General features: G+C 32.6%; 1 protein-coding gene across 1 annotated transcript; it reads right to left on the reverse strand.

Moving 5' to 3' along the window:
* Window positions 1–410: 410 nt before the first annotated feature.
* On the reverse strand, window positions 411–14,241 carry fng (Fringe glycosyltransferase). The gene is given in 9 exon segments (XM_068773663.1): window positions 411–801; window positions 1,371–1,548; window positions 1,982–2,052; window positions 2,350–2,435; window positions 2,524–2,671; window positions 9,616–9,718; window positions 9,956–10,004; window positions 13,816–14,127; window positions 14,129–14,241. Coding segments are annotated over 9 exon segments (1,047 nt in total). The 5' UTR covers window positions 14,174–14,241; the 3' UTR covers window positions 411–746.
* Between the last annotated feature and the right edge of the window lie 2,646 nt (window positions 14,242–16,887).

The raw sequence follows: 16,887 nt of genomic DNA on the forward strand, positions 1-16,887 counted from the left end.
AATGCTAAAAGACCTCAATTTTATACGAACTGGAGTCAGATTGGGCCTTTCTGAAATAGTAACTCATCTATGGGCGTTTCAAATTCGTCCTGAATCAAAAATAGCTAGCTGTGTGATTAAAAATCCAACTAGGTAAACAACTTTTTATGAAGTGCGTAAAATTTTTTGGAAATATCACTGTGCAGAAATATAACGAGGGAAACCCCCTTCTACTAGAGATATGAAATAGTTATATACAAATAGTTGGGATTTTTTTTAAATTTTAATTTGGCTAAGTACTTTATATAAGGTTTATGAAAATAAAATGCATATTTCATGTAATTCAAGTTTATTTTATAAACAACATTAATTATAAACAGAGTCATAACATTTCTGACTAAGAGTTGATAAAATGCAACATATAAGTTGCCTATGAATAATTAACTATATCTACAATTAAATAACTTCTAATATCACAGATATTAAATAAAGATATTAAATAAATTTATTAAAATTAACTTTAGCATAATTGTCACGATATAAACCAAATTAGTTATTTTATTTACAAATACAAACATAATTATCACAACTTATATTGTTATGGCGTTTAACTTTAGAATGGTATGGACGCATTTTTTATCTGTATTGCACATCTATAATAAATAATCTGTTTTTTTTTATAAATGTCAATCGTTTTATTTACAATATGACCAATTGTGCGACAAATAATACGTTTTAAATGAATAGTAGAGTATTGCGTAGCGAAGTTATCTTGGACAAAATTTAAAATGAGGGAAGAGAAAACAATGCAGCGAGAGGAACCTGCAACAATAAACGGTTATTCGTTAAATTCGCTTTTATCTTCCGCAATAGAACTGAAGAATTTTCCCTTTAAAATTTTCCACTGGGAGCACAAAGTCTGTTATTTAGAAGTACAACGTGAAATGTTCGTATTCTTTTATAAATTAATAATGTAAATAATTCTTTGAAAATTCTAGATTAAAATTTTTGAAATTACAAATGAATTTCTCTCGTACTTAAGAAAGTGAATTATTTATTTTCACAAAGAATAGTTGCAATCAAATAATACCTTCGTTAAAAGATAAGCATATTTTTTTACGATTAATGAAAATCATTTAAGCTGTAGGATGTCCAAAATTGGACTTAGGCTTACACGCTAGATTTCCAATAGGAAATGTAAGAAGCGCCCTACACGCAACTCCTTCCACGACCTTAACAGTGTCCAACTTGTGGACATAAAATAAGATAAAGATTTGTGCAAATGTAATTTTTTTTTTTTTATATAAAGTTGAATGTGAACATGAGCTCGATACTATGAACGTGTTTGGACCATTGCATTACTAGTAATTAATTATTTGTAAAGTACTCACCTAGTTGGATCGTAGCTTGTATCAAATCCGGGCACATTAACAACATTCCATTCATCCTTTGCCTTTGCATAACTAAATGAAATTTGATCTCGGAAAGTCTCCGGGATTAAAAGCTTCATTTGTTCTAAATGCGAGTGAAACTCGGGAACGACTGTTAGATTTTTCTTCATCATATGTTCTGTAACAATACAGATAAATTTTAGTCAAGTCAGATTAATGTATACATTTCTGTAATCATAATTATTTGCTTAAGCTCTTTGTCCAACGGATATTATATTCTATCAAAATAGTCATTATCATCATCATTATCTTAGCAGTAGATCGTCCACAGCTGGACATGGGCTGCTACCTTAGATTACCGACAGGACCAGTCAGAACTGGTCTGCACAAAAGTCGTTTGTCCACTTTTTGGTAGACGCTTGCCTGAAATTGCATATCCGCCTAGATGTATGGGTTATTTTCTTTCATCTACGGATCTTGTATTTCCTAATCCTTTACTGTAGCGAAATCCCGAGCTCTCTTCATGGTTCATAGAGAGATTATAGTCTTACCAATGCCAATGCCAATATATTAAGAAAACAAAGCTATAACATACAATTATTATGTCTTACCAATGATAAATCCCATAGAAACGTCATCTGGCAATCTAATACCTTCACAGATACTGATAAACCTTCCTCCGCTGAAATAAATATAAAAAGTTATCTTTTAGTTTAATGTCGGAGTAAACTCTAGTAGCTTCTTTAAAGCAGATTGGTTTCCAGTTTAAAGTAATATTCATACAAGAGATATATATTAATGTTCGAGATTGGAATGTAACGTAAACGTTTACCATATTTATATATGGATATGAGTGTATGCAAATATTTAGTTGCGTAATGAATGCGAGAAAATATTTACTCGGAGAAAAACAGGAAAAAACATCGCGACGAGCACTCAAATGACAGGTTTTAATGCAAGAGATGAAAGCGTGTATTACCTCGCAACGGGCATCATCTTTAATGCCAAGCTTCGGCTTATGCAGAATCCAGCTCCGCCCGTAGCAAACCAGAAAGAAAACATCAACTGAAAAGGATGGAAGTTCAATGACACTAATTGCAACGTTTTCAATTTGCAGGAAATGAAATTTTCATTAAGATTTATATATAAATACCTTGTTGATTGGCTTTTTGTAGATTTTTACGGGTTCATACACCGACGTTCGTCCCAGATACCAGTCATCTTGATGGTTATATTTTTGTAGGACGTTTACCAAGCGCGGTACATTCACGTAGTTATCGTCATCGAAATGGCAGAACCATCTAATGAAACAAATATTAATATTAAAGTTAAAACTCCATATTGTTACATTAAAATTATTTTTGTAGTGTTTCTACTGACGTGACGCTTTCAAACAAGACTGTAATTACTACCCTAGCTCATCTCAGTTTTGATGTGTTTTATATGTTTACAGGATTACATAATTATGATAATATTCGTAGTTATTTTTATATATTACAGTGCGCGAGTGTCAGGCCAACTTAATTTTATAAATGTTAATAAAATTCACTAAGGCTGATGTATGGCAAGGCATTTACGTAATTGTATATCGGGAAAACCGCATTAAATCGTGGAATTGTTGAAAATTTGTGTTATTTTTTTAGGGTTGAGGTTATATTTCTCGATAGGTGGAAGTCACTGAATGCGAGAAATCAAGACTAGTATACTAGTCTGGACTGACATCGAGGTAACCTTTGAGGGAGACTAGAGAGTTGCAATGAGCGTCTATCGGCTTACGTGAAGATGATGACTTCTTAGCATGAGTCTTCATAACAATTACATTGATTGATTATTTATAAATTAATAAATATTACTGTAAAATAATTATTGAAGCCTTGAGGTTCTGAAGTGGAGTAAAGAGACTGACAAACGCAGCGTGAAAATTCCACCCACAATATGGACAGACCTTGTTAAGGTTTTCGAAAGACGAATACAGGGTGTTTCTAATCTGCCGCAAAGAAAGTCTACGGAGAGGCCTATGTCCAGTAGTGAGCGTCCTAAGGCTGAAATGATGATTGTTGAAGAATCTAATACGTTAAGAAACAATCCTAGCCTAGCATATTGTTATGTTCAGTTCACTGATTGATTAAAACTGGTTATAAAAATTAAACTAAAAATTTACGCTCGTCTCTTGTGGCCGGTTACAAGTATGCGATTGTAATGCATTTACAAGTATGTTATTATTATCTACACGCGTAGTTATGTTAGAACACGAAATGATTGCTCCAGGTGCAGATAAATAATTAGCGGTACGGTATAATTTGCCGGCATTACGCTCGACACAAATAACAGGAGCTGCGCTCGCGCAATCTGAAACCGCGTTTCGCAACATGGCGTACGACAAATTACTACGTGCCGTTAAATCATAACTTGTATCGAATTACTGGATATCGGATATGCAGTTTTCGTAATTGAAGCTTTTCCACTCTTGGCCGGACCAATTATAAAACAATGTTATGGTGTCTTCGGAATTATTAAAATCGTCCGCAGGTATACATATCTAAAGTGTTATTTTATAAAAAGATATATATTTTATTTATTTATGATTATTTCAGCCGTATGCATCTACTGTTGAACATAAGCTTTCCTCCCTGAGATTTCCAATAGGATCAGGTGAAAGTGGCATGTACCTCGTGTCTTCTGAGGATCTCAAAAAAGTCATTAACATGGACCTCTGTTCACCTCGAGAGTGCACATTCTTTACTGCGTTTGTCCATTTATAGTTTTTACTACAGAAACTAAGCGTCCAGAACCTTAAGAAGCTATCTATTCTAATCGCTATGTGCCCTAACCATTATCACTTAAATTTATTTAGTTTAGCTTAATTTTTTAAACATGTAATACAATTTTAAGTATCAGATTTTTTTATCTTTACAACTTTGATAATAAGATCGACCAGTAAGTCCTCCCCTTCTACAACGATGACTGCTCTATATTTTCTTAGTAACCAATGGTATCAAATCATCGTCTGAAAGAAATCGCCGTTTGCGATAAGAACACCTTTTGTGTTTCTTTTTCTTTTCCCTATTTTGCATAAATTATTTTATTATCTTGATAAAGAATAAAAACAATAAATATTTCAACGATTCGTTATAATGAAAATCTCTACAAAACAGGTGAGGATTTATAAAGTTAATTGGGGATATTGCGAAATTTACAAAAATAAAATGATGGCACTAAAAACTGAAATTTGTAAAAAATGACTAAAATATTTATTACGTAATATATAGTATAAATATTCTCCCGTTTTCGTATTCAAATCCTAAAACTAGTTAAGGTATAAAATATTGTACACAGCGTAAAATATATTTGAAAGAATGAAAATGTGAGATATAATTTACCAGCTAGGTGCGTCGCAGTCGTAAATAACAAAACGAGGATTAATGCCGGTAAAGTAACCCTTTTGAGCGCGCCTGTTATATAACCCATACATATATGTATGTCGATGGTATACCCTTTTACTCCGTCACAACCCTCGTAAAGTGATCGTCTTATAAAAATAAAAAAGATAAGCAAATTATATTAGATTCTTGTCAAATCATATTATGAAAAACAACAACTGATATAACCCAGCGGATTGGCTAATTCAAGTCGCAGTGGGCAGCTCACAGAACAGATGCCTTGAGGTTCTGATGTTGGCCAAAGTCGGCGTAGGACCTAATAGATTACCGTTACTTTGCGGAAGTCCATCCTAAGTAAGAAAAGGATTAATATATAGCTACTTCCGCTATGTAGCAGTAGTCGTGCAATGAAGTGCACTCGGTGTTTGGCACTAATCTGTGTAACATTACTCCTGATGATGCCCCGTGCAGGGGTGAAACACGTGTTGAGTGAATTAACGGTGGTAGTTGTGTAATTCGCATTGTTAGCCGCTTGCGCATTTATCAGGGGGCTGGCGGGTGGTGGACTTCATTGCACGACTACTGCTGCACAGCGGAAGTAGCTATATATTAGTCCTTTTCTTACTCGGCATAGGACGTCCAACTACACAAGGTTAACATACAACAGATTTAAGGTTGTCGGAAGATGTTAGACGTGAGTCGCTTCAAACCATTATGATTATTGGAAATCTACGTGGGAGGCCTTTATCTAGCAGTAGATGTCTTACAGCTAAAATGATACTAGATAAAAATACAAATTATTATTGAGCTTTGGAAATGTTGAGCAAGAAATAAAAGAAAAATGCAATAAAAAAAAATCAAAACCTAAGATTTCCTATAAAATTTTTAAAAGCAAAAAAATATTTTACCTTGCGCCCTTTATTTACTTAGGCTACGTTTTTATTTTTAAAGTTCAGGCTGGTTTAAATAAACACAACATCCGCTAATGGTTTTTGAAGAGGAGGTTCAATATTATTTTGGGCATACAATTCTCTCGCGCTTACTCAGACGGTTAGCCACTGTTTTTGTTACACTTATTTTATTTATTTATTCATTAAACTATTTTCTTTTATTAACTTAAAATCATACAAACCGTAATTCAGTGTTAAGAAATTATTTTGTATATAAGTAATTAATATGCATTAGTATATATTATGGCAAGTTACATAGCCCAGTAGGCCGCTGGGGCCTTAAGGTTTGGGATTGAAGGCTATAGCAACGCAAGCAGAGCGAGTAAACGACTCCTTTTTAAGATACTCCTTTCTCAGCCCATACTAGGTGGACCGACTGATACTCAAAAGTCGCGGAATGTCGCAGGATGCAGGCAGTGGAAATTCGGTCATTTTATCTTTGGGGGAGACCTTTGCCTTGTAGTCAAAAATGCCAAAAAGGTCACCAGGTTATACACAACAAAACTAAACACTATTCATCACGTCACAACACTTGTTTTTAGTGAGCGGCCGCCCGATCTCTAACCGCGAACAGCGTGGGCGAACCGTGGTTGGATCCAGATCCTGCCTCAGCTCGCCTGTGGTCCACGCTGCTGTCCCAAGCCGCATGCACACATCAGTAACATATCATTACATAGCCCTACACTGGCAGAGCCCTTTGCTACGTGCGAACGTCATCGTGCAACTGGTACGCGCCCTACCTGCCTCATTTTTTAGATTGTAAGTTTATAAGTTCACGGACCCTTCCGCTCTGTGAACTCAGCTCAGATGAAGCTGTAAAAGCCTTCGGGCTAACAGCACTCACTTCAATAGAGAATAACTAAGGATCGGCTGGCATCGCGATAAAAAGAGCAATACCCCTATTATATAAATAAACGTTTAAATAATAGAAAACTAATTATAATATTAATTACCGTATGCGTACATAAATTTAACCCGCCATAATGGTTTTTACATTCGTCAAACAATCACACGTTCCTTATTTGTTTTACGTTTTCAAAACAGAAGTTGAGTGCTTCTTGTTTTCGGTTTGAACAAAAACTCATTCAAAGAGCTGCCGAGTTTGAACTTGCTGCATATTATATTTCAGAAACGTTAGCCATATAATTTCGCTTTTTATTTTAATTTGTATAGTTTGAATTGTCTTAAATATCAGTGTGATTGTGTTAAAGACTTAAAGGAGTAATATTATAGCTCATTTATCAGTATAAAGCTAAAAAATTTACAACAGTTTCCAGTCAACCTGTATAAAGTGAAAAGTAAGTGATATGTCATATTAATTGTTTTTTCTTTAGGAGCGCGACAGGTTAATAACTTCTGGCAGTACAAAGTCTGCAGGGACAAATAGTAAATAATTCGTGAGTATCTCCCCCAAATATATTCGGGGGGGATATATCATAATCGCTACACTTGATAGACGGGTAGGAGATCGCAGTGTTGTATTATGGTACGCAGGGAACGCTACTGCCCATCCTATGGAAACTTGTTCGTGAACAGTGGCAATGCCACATTATTAATGCACAGCGGATGCAGATTTTAGGATTATGTCCCGGAAATCAGACCTTCGACCTAAGATTGCAAGTTTGTCGTCTGCCTTTGAACTTTTGAATATGTACTACTCCGGTAAAAAAGAGTTTCTTTTCTTTAGAATTTATTTCTGTAAAGGGTGTACCATATAATAATAAACAGCAGATGAGCTATACATTAATCCCTTTAAAGCTTTTATATAGGTAACCAATCATACTGCATATAGTTTAGTAATGAAGTAAGAGAAGTTTCTCACAATTGGTGAAAGGAAACAGTTCTGGAAGACAGAATAAATGTACTACATTTAATGCATGGTCGGTATTTAAAAGCGAAATTAATATTTTGATAATCATTAAAATAACTATAGTCACAATGTTTAAATTCAAATGGGATAAGTGTTTTGTTGTATCTATAATTTAAATATAAAAGTTGTGCATATTTATCATTAATGTATTGTTTGAATACTATAATGTTTTCCTTATTTGAATATATTTGTTAACAATATTGAAATGCCTTAAAAGATAATACAAAAAAGTAAAAGATCTTCATAATCATGATTTCGGTCGTAAGACTTCCAAAATAAGCAATAGGCCTCCCTTATAGACTCGTTGAAAATGGCTCGTATTCAGCGACTTTCAATGACTATAACGTCCACCTTTTGGGTGGACTCCACTCTAGAACCCTAAGCTCTCAGCTACCAACTGTTCTGGACGCTATGTAATATAAACGATACGGAATTCAAAACGAAATTGATTAAAGCTACAACATAAAAGTTCTTACGATTTTAGCAAAATTTGCCGCATCTATTCCCGTTCGCGATTTTCCTTTGATAAATTTTGACGTATACGTTCACATTTTCATCTTGTAGCGCCTGTTAATTGCAACGTAGGGATTGAACGTCGACTATAATTACGAGGCTGATTAATAGCATCTATCGTATCACGGGTAACAGGCTAAGATTTGATTGCCTTTTAATTGCTGAGAAATATTTTTGATGGACTGAATAACGAGACATATGTGGTAATTAATCACCGGCGTCGAACAATGTCGTGTGTAATTATACACATTAATATTAAAGCTTGCGCTAAAGCCTGCGGTGTTAAAGGCGTTAAGTTTTTGCAAGGACGTGTTTACTAGAACGAGTTCGATAATTATTCTTATTCTTAATTTATTAATGTTATGGTTATTACGAGTAAAACAAGCTTGTATTACAACGTTTTTTGGCAGAGTTTTATAATATTCGACTGACAGCGTGACGGTTCATGCGATGCATATTATTATTGTATATCATATGTGAACAATAATAATATTTTACCAAAAATTATTATATAGTACTAGTTACCCTAAATTAATTCATATAGTCAAAAGTTGTAAGCCTATAAAAAAAGAAATAAGTAACACGTTTTTACTTCATATATTATATTTAATATCTTGAATATAAACAACAATTACTTGTTCAATTAGTTTCTCTATTTATCACATCACAAGACTAGTAACAATAATTTCATTGTAATGTTCTACGGTGCTTGATACTTTTTGTTTCTGAATCATAACACAGGATTAGTTAGAATGTAACCTTTTTGGCAGGACAAGTGTTTTAATTTACGCTGTGGTTTGTTTGGAAAAAGAAATGTTTAATCTTTTTTTGGCAATTATCATATTTTTGTTCTGTACAATAATCGTCCTTGAAGCGTAATGAAGTAATAAAAATTAACAGAAATAGTAACGTCGCAGCCACACACCACACATCTGGTGATTTTTTTTTTAGATTGGGAATAGTCAGTATAACCAAGTATAGGTTTCAATAGCATACAATAAATAAGTATGTTATTTGCACATATTTCTTGGTGGTAGATATATTTCGCGTAAGTCTGTCCCGAACTCTTTACTTCTAAGACACATGTATTATGTTATCTGATAAAAAAGACTTTATCAATAGTAATATTACTCTAGTATTATAAAATTACTAGACATAAATATCGTTGAAGTGGATTAATTGTATTATTCTTAGTTTAAGTAAAAATTCATTACTGGCATTCGAGGAACAAATTTCACGTAGGGAAAAAAAAACATAAAATATAGTAATTTTAGTTTGCATATATACGGACCACTTTAAAATGCCTTAATACTATCTTTATAACACAATATCGTATATTTAGACTTGAGTGTACATTTGAGTAAGTTCTTAAGCAGTAATTCAATTTATCAATGCCTGTGTAAACTGCTCTGTGTGTATTTTCTACACCGACATATATTTATACATGTATGGGGTTTTGGTTAGTACGAGATTTATGTTTAAGACTTCTAACAGGAACAAAGTGTCATCAATTATATTAAAATTTCACTTACTTTTTACTGCTATCAAGAAAATGGTCGTACTCAACGGACATTTTGCAGCAGAGATGTTTTCGCTGATGGGACGCAGAACAATTCGTGTTTACCATGTGACCGTCTATAAACAAAAGTATATAAGTGAAAAATGCTGAAGTTTCTCAACTTCAATGGATGCGAATAAATGTGATTTAAGTATTTTTCAAAGTTTAAGTAAGCTATTGTTACAAAACATCGAATCTAAATATTGTATTTTAGACTCTATAAACTTGCATACACCGCTCAAATTTGATTGTTCACCTATTTTTACTTAACAGTTAAGTTACATAACTCACATAAATTTTCAAGTTATACTCACTGGTTTGATTCTGAAGTTGGCGGTTGTCTGTGTCGGTGAAGAACCAAGTCTGGAACAAACGAAATTAATTTTTAACATTTTGTTAAATAAATCCACATTATTTCTTAGGACATGTCAGGAGAGAATTTACTGATACAAAATACAGGTAAAATCTGAACAAACTATATTAGATAAGACAAATATTTATTAACACATGTATCGAATCTGCAAACGTGGAAAACTTCATGATCGTATTTCTATTAACTAAAAACATATAAGAAAATCTACTAACGATTCTTTTATTTTTTAGTTTAGTTTTTAAATTACTTAGTTGTTTACTTACATTGATGTATTAGAAGTAATTTTATCTAAAGTTATAAAATATTTGATTATACATTCGTAAATATTAACATAAATTTATATTTTAATTAAATGTTAGTTTTCGTGGTCTATACCTATCTACGGTAACAATTCATCAAGAAAATTAGGAAGATAAATGTAACTTAATTTGGTAAAGGAAATAAATATTGCACTTTGATTGGAATGGAGAGAAATTTTGTAAATTTGTAGCCGTCCTTCTAAGCTGCAAATGCACTCGAGGAAGAAAACAAGTAATCTGTTTATATTGACTGTATATGATTGTAAAGCCTATGTTGAATATATATTAAATACATCATTATTATATGAGTTATTATAAAAATATGAACTTTTGTTATCTTGTATATTTATTTAAGATAAAAAAGGTACTTGTTGCCTACATAAACAACGAAATCATATAAGACAGGAAGTACCGATGTTATCTCTTCTAGTTAAGAGAATCTTTCGTCTGTAAACATCATTAGGCGCACCTGTGTCGGTTCAAGTTACATTTAGTGAAGTTAAAATAACACCGAATTATCAGCTTCTTAATAATAACTGTATTTCATGGTATTGCATGAGATCATTAAATTTATTATTATGATTTCATATTGCGTGGAAGACGTTCAACATGCCTTTGATTAAATATAACCTTTTTCACAAACACTGATTATATATTTACTTTAAGTTGAATTTCGTATTTATTTTCCTTTGTATATATATTATCTCATAAATCAACGTCAAATTCAATGATAGAATGATAGGGCAGTAGCTAACATCTTGCTTTAAAAAAATTATAATTATAAAAAAAAAACAAATTTTGTTGCACCATGCTTATTGAATGTATATAAAACATTGATATTACCAGACTTGACGCAGTGATCATATGTTACTTTTGTTTTAACAAACGCTAACTTAAGCCTTTGAACTTAGAGTCAAAATTGTGAGCCCACGTTCGGGGAGCCAACTTATAATCAGCATGTCTAGACTGATCTACTTCGAGACACTCATATCTCGAATTCATGAAATTAAAGGGAGAGAATATGTAATTCGTGATATGCTACAGCAAACATAATAAATTAAAATACATAAAGAACTAACTCATTATACATAAAACAAAAATGTCTATTCAGTTTGGTCAAGCGTATGGCTTCTTTTTGGAACCCGCATACCAATGTACCAAAGATGTCGAGACAAGTTAACTTAGTGTTAAGATCATTGAATACGCTGTCAATATTAAATATGGAAATTTAAGACCAGTGTTGGTAGGGATGGTATTTAAAGTCTTTAAAATTATTCCAATTCGGAAACAAAGTGCTTTTTAAAAACGAGCCATAATTTTCAAAAATCATTCCATTGCAGTATGAGTTTATTGTCTGTTGTACAGAATAAAAACTTACAGTAACACGAGGGTAAACATAATTATAAAAGTAAGTTTAAAATACAATATTTTTTTACGTTCAGTCACTACTTGCCCTTTCACCAAATTATGGCTTGACTTTGATTTAAGAACCTATGTGTTAAATTTTTTTATTTGTGAAATAAACAACAACAGGTATTTGCTCTAAAGTTAAGAACATATTGTATATCCAATATAAAAATATAAAAGAATATGCTCGTAAATAAATAAAATTCTACTAGACAATGGTATGCAATAAAAAAAGCTACAGAATAAGAATAAAATCCAGTCACGTGTCTGGCGCGCGCCTTCGTGCCACGCGCTGCGCAAGCGCAGGGCCCGTGTACAATACTTATTTATGTTAGTCCTTCGAGCCGGATTAACGGTCGATTATGCACGCTCCAGATTCAGGAAACGCAAGCCAATGGGCGAAGCACGATTGGCCCCGGATCGTTCTCTATTGTTTGCATTTCTATATTAAACGGGTGTGGGAGCTTTACAAGACTTCGATAAATATATACTGAATTAGTCAATAAATCATTTATGTGATTAAGACATATTTGTAATATTGATGAATAATAAATGTTACATTGAATTATAAGAGCCTTTAAACTATTTGTTTGTTTGTCTTGATAGTAATATATTCTATAAATATCTAACAAATAAATAAATGATAACTAACTTTTTGGTTATTATAATTTAATTATTACGTTTTTATCTTTATTTAAGTATATAGTTAAATAGATTGGCAATATTTTTTTAAACTTGGCACATGATATTGATTAATAAATAATCTAGTTTTTTAATATTTCATCTATGGGCTTTAATTATAGAACAAAATTATTTATTTTTGTAATTCTTATAACTAATATAAATTTACGATAAAATACAAAATCTTGTGCAACTAACTGAACGTGTCTTTAAAAATACTTTCAAATTATAATGCCGTAATATACGTTGGCGTTTAAATAAAGTCGATAAACAAGTTATACACAATGTCGTCTTGATAGTTTCTCTAGATAGCAACATCGTAATCAAGTTTTGGTTTTAATTTGCGAGAAAATAATACCACCAGCAGATGCTGACAACAGATAGATGGGGGAGTGGTTTTTGAGGACGTTATAGAAACTGGTTTATCTGCTTCGCATTGCAGCTGTACAGTGGACATGATGTCGGCGATAAAGAAAGAATAAAATTAAGATGCTACTTTTTAATGTTTTTGTATTATTACTTTTAAAACTCCAGTCCTCGACTACAAGTTTTTAAATGACTAATAAAAATGATTTTTTTTGATTCTGTAAAACTTATATAGCGTTTATTTATGTAGTGATAGATGATAGAGTAGCTCATTAGTTGGCATAAAGCTTCAAGGCTTTTACACCTACTGCCTATCACCTGGATACAGTGATCAGTGTAAAACTAATGGAATACGGCAAACCAATAAACTCTAGCAGTACAATGTTTGAAGGGAAAAATAGTAAACAATAATAAATTTTAATATGTTGTAATCTGTATTCAGAAAACTCTTTTTCTTTATATTATCATTATTCATTATTTCTCAAACCATTGATTTTTGAATAGTATATATAAGTACTATACATTAAATCACAGCAAATAAACTATCCGTTCATTCCTTTACCCAATTACTGCATAATTTTCTAGTCCATACCTGATATATGCATAGTCATACTACAGATTAATTATATTACATGTTTGCTTTAATTAAAACGTTGGGCATTGGTGAATGACGATAAATATTTGACCGACAATTACCTCAGAAACATTACGGAGAAAACATCCCAAATTAGTACAAATAACATATTATAATTATCTTTGTAACTGGAAACAGTTTATTTTACAATAACAAACGTAAACAACCTAATAGTGTTTACTTAAAACAACAGGTAACAGGTTAATCAAGGTCCTCTTTGCTATATCATTTAATTGATTTATAATTTACTAGTTAATTACAATAAAGGGCATAATCATGTAATTCTTCTATTTCAAATTTTAATAAATTATAGACTGTTTTGTGTTTATATTATATAGATAACTATGGATTAATGATGATGTCATTTCCAGAATTTTAAGAATTTAAAGTTTTTGTTAATAAAAAAAAAATTACCTGTTCCTTCGCTAACTGGAACCATGTTTTTAATATGATCGGCAATCTTGTCTGTTGATAATGTTTTGTTGTTTTTACACTTATAAAAATGTCTTCCAGTGTTATATTCTTATTTTGTACAATATCATTAATATTTGTTTTTGTGACAGGTTCTATTAATAAATCAGGCACTTGCACCGACCCCTGTCGATTTTCTTGGAAGTTGAAAGTTACTCCGCCTTGATAAACTAACAGACTGCTATACCCTAAAGCTATCAGTACAGCAGCGGCTTTGATCATCCTACGACCACCCATAACAGATCCGGTGGACGCAAAAGCGCCTCCAAATTTGACGATATCCCGGCACCTCGTCACTCATCTGTTATATCAAAACACCACTAGCACCGATCCGTTATTAGTTCTCCGACGTAACGCAATCCATCCACGTCCGAGCCCGATTTTAAACTAAAGAAAAATGTATCACAGATAGCGAACGCACGCTGTCGCCTCCTCGGATCTGCCCCACCACGTGGTGTGAACGAGAATTCCGATAGTGTTGTTTCTGTCTTACTTCCAGCTTTTACCTGCGCGTGCGCCTGTTCGCTGCCTACACAACCTCAGCGGCGACACGCGTGTCAATGGCTCATATAATTGTCGTATAAAACTTCAAAATATTTTTAATTTGTTCATTTTTCAATATTTTAGATTTTTCTTAAAATTCATATTTTTGTTACATTTCATTAACAATTGCCATTGTTTCATAAAAAATATTTAATGCATATTTTAAATACACGTTTTTAACATTGCTTCTATTGTAATATTAAAATTGAATTCTATGATATCATCTCTTTAATTTGCTTCCATAGGCGTACAATACAATATTATTATTGCAGTCGAATGCTGACGGGTTGACTACCTACCACTGCGGGACTTCTCGGCGAGATCGTGGGTGGTAATGAAATTAACAGCCAGTCATTGTGGCATTTAATTCCTTTAAAATTAGATAATGAGTTTAGAAATCATCTGGAAACTGTGGCTGACGGGGGGCATTTTCGAGTCTCTAGTGGGAGAACAAAAATAGTAAATTCATTCACGGTACTAATTGGTCGATACTTTGTGTTTTGTGTGTTTGTAATTTTATTGAGAGAGTTTCGATTACCAATTATTTCAACCAACAAAAGACGTTATTATTTTAGCAGAACTTATATGGTTATGTTATTAATAAATATTTAGTCCGCATATACGAGTGTAAGGAGACTGATTATAGGTGTAAAAACATTACAGGCGTGAATGTATAGCTCATTAGTTTTCAAAAAGCTTAAAAAACCAGACTGGACAATAACAACTGGTAGTACAAAGTCTGCAGGGACAGATAGTAAACAATAATTAATTTTAATATGTAGCAATCCGAATTTTGAAAACGCCTTTTCTAGTTATATTATCACTATGTTATTCATTATTTCTAAGCCTTTCCCACATATTGACTTTCCCATAAATCAACGTCAAGTCGAAATCGAGTGATAGGGCAGGTAATGGCTTAACCCAGATAATTAGTAAAAAAAACTCTTGTCACGTGTTTCACGGCCGATTAAATTTGGATTTTATTATTTGACATAGAGAATAAAAAAAAACAATTTCCTTTTCAGGCCATTACTGTACGAATTTTGTGTAAGTTCTTTACAGATTTTTATATGAAATTGAAAAAATCTAGATTTTTAATCGTAATGATAGAAATAACTTTACTAGTTTTATTGATGCACCGAAATGTTTACTACAAAATTTATCATATCATTGATTGAAAATTGTTTACAAATTACATTATTTTTTTAAAATAATCCGCGGAAACGTTGTAGTGTACAGTATTTAATTTTATGATAACATAATTTTTGATAACTTTCATGAAATCCTGTTTTTTTTTCCAAATAAATTAAATCAAAAATAGATGTTGTTTTATGGAAATTTCGCGTACAGAAAAACATAAACATAGTTTAAATATTTTTCGTCTTCTTTTCAGCCGATTGATACCGGCTGCAAGGTACAGGATCTGGATCTCAGGAATCTCCCAAAGAGCTCTAGGATGACCGATCTTGCGTTTCTAGCAAGCAGCGACTTTCCGCGACCTAAACTATGCCATCGGTCCCTCTAGTGAGGGGCTTACCCACGCCACGTCTATCGGCTTGTGGTCGCCACTAGAAAATATAAAGAAAAATGAGTATAATCGTGTCTATTTATCATTTCTGAGCAATGAGGAATAAAAGTAATTACTGTGCTGTGAATAGCAGTTTTTCTGATAATATTAATCTTAACTCAGATAACTCTTTCTTACTATATTATTTGTACTTTATTTAATCTTTCTGAAAACTTTAATGTACTGTACACTCATTGTCTCTAAAGCTTTCACATAAATAAACACTTTATATATCATCTACTTTTGCAAAGTATATAAAATTGCAAAAGTTGATTGTCAAGTTATGTATAATCGAAGGGTAAACCAACAATAGAAATTGAGAGTCCATAAAATCGAGTGTGGGTGTAGTGAAAGCCGCCCCATCACTAATTGCGGAAGCGTGTACTTATTAAAAGGGATCGCACACGTCGTCGTGAGAACAGTCGTATGCAATTAAATCAGTTTTCTATACGTATTTTAAAATAACACCGTGGGTAAAAGTCTTTTCAACCCCTGTAATTTTTATCGCATGTTTCAAAAACTAATACCCATTAATCATAGTAGTTTTTTTTATTATCTGTGTTTATCTATATGCAGAGATACTTATATGCAGAGGTCAATTGAATTTGAATAACTGTTGACTTTTACAAAAGAATGATTTTATAAACCTGAGTTCGATTCACGAAGTTGTTGACTCGTAAGTGTACCTAGGGCATACAGTCAAACCAGATAAATTCAACTTTGAGAAAGAAGTCAATCATCAAATCCAACTGGACTAGACAGCGCTAAGAAAACTATAAAATATCTTCTCTTGTAATACCTCTTAGTGCCTGGAATGGTCTGTGAGCAATGTGTGCACAAGTGATGACTTAGATACTTACTTTAGGCCTTATTGGTGCGGTCAACGAACGATGGAGAGGAATTGA

This window comes from Battus philenor, unplaced genomic scaffold (genome assembly GCF_028537555.1).
Source record: "Battus philenor isolate CCGP_79_NKW_IND1 unplaced genomic scaffold, ilBatPhil1.0.hap1 SCAF_6, whole genome shotgun sequence".
NCBI lineage: Eukaryota > Metazoa > Arthropoda > Insecta > Lepidoptera > Papilionidae > Battus > Battus philenor.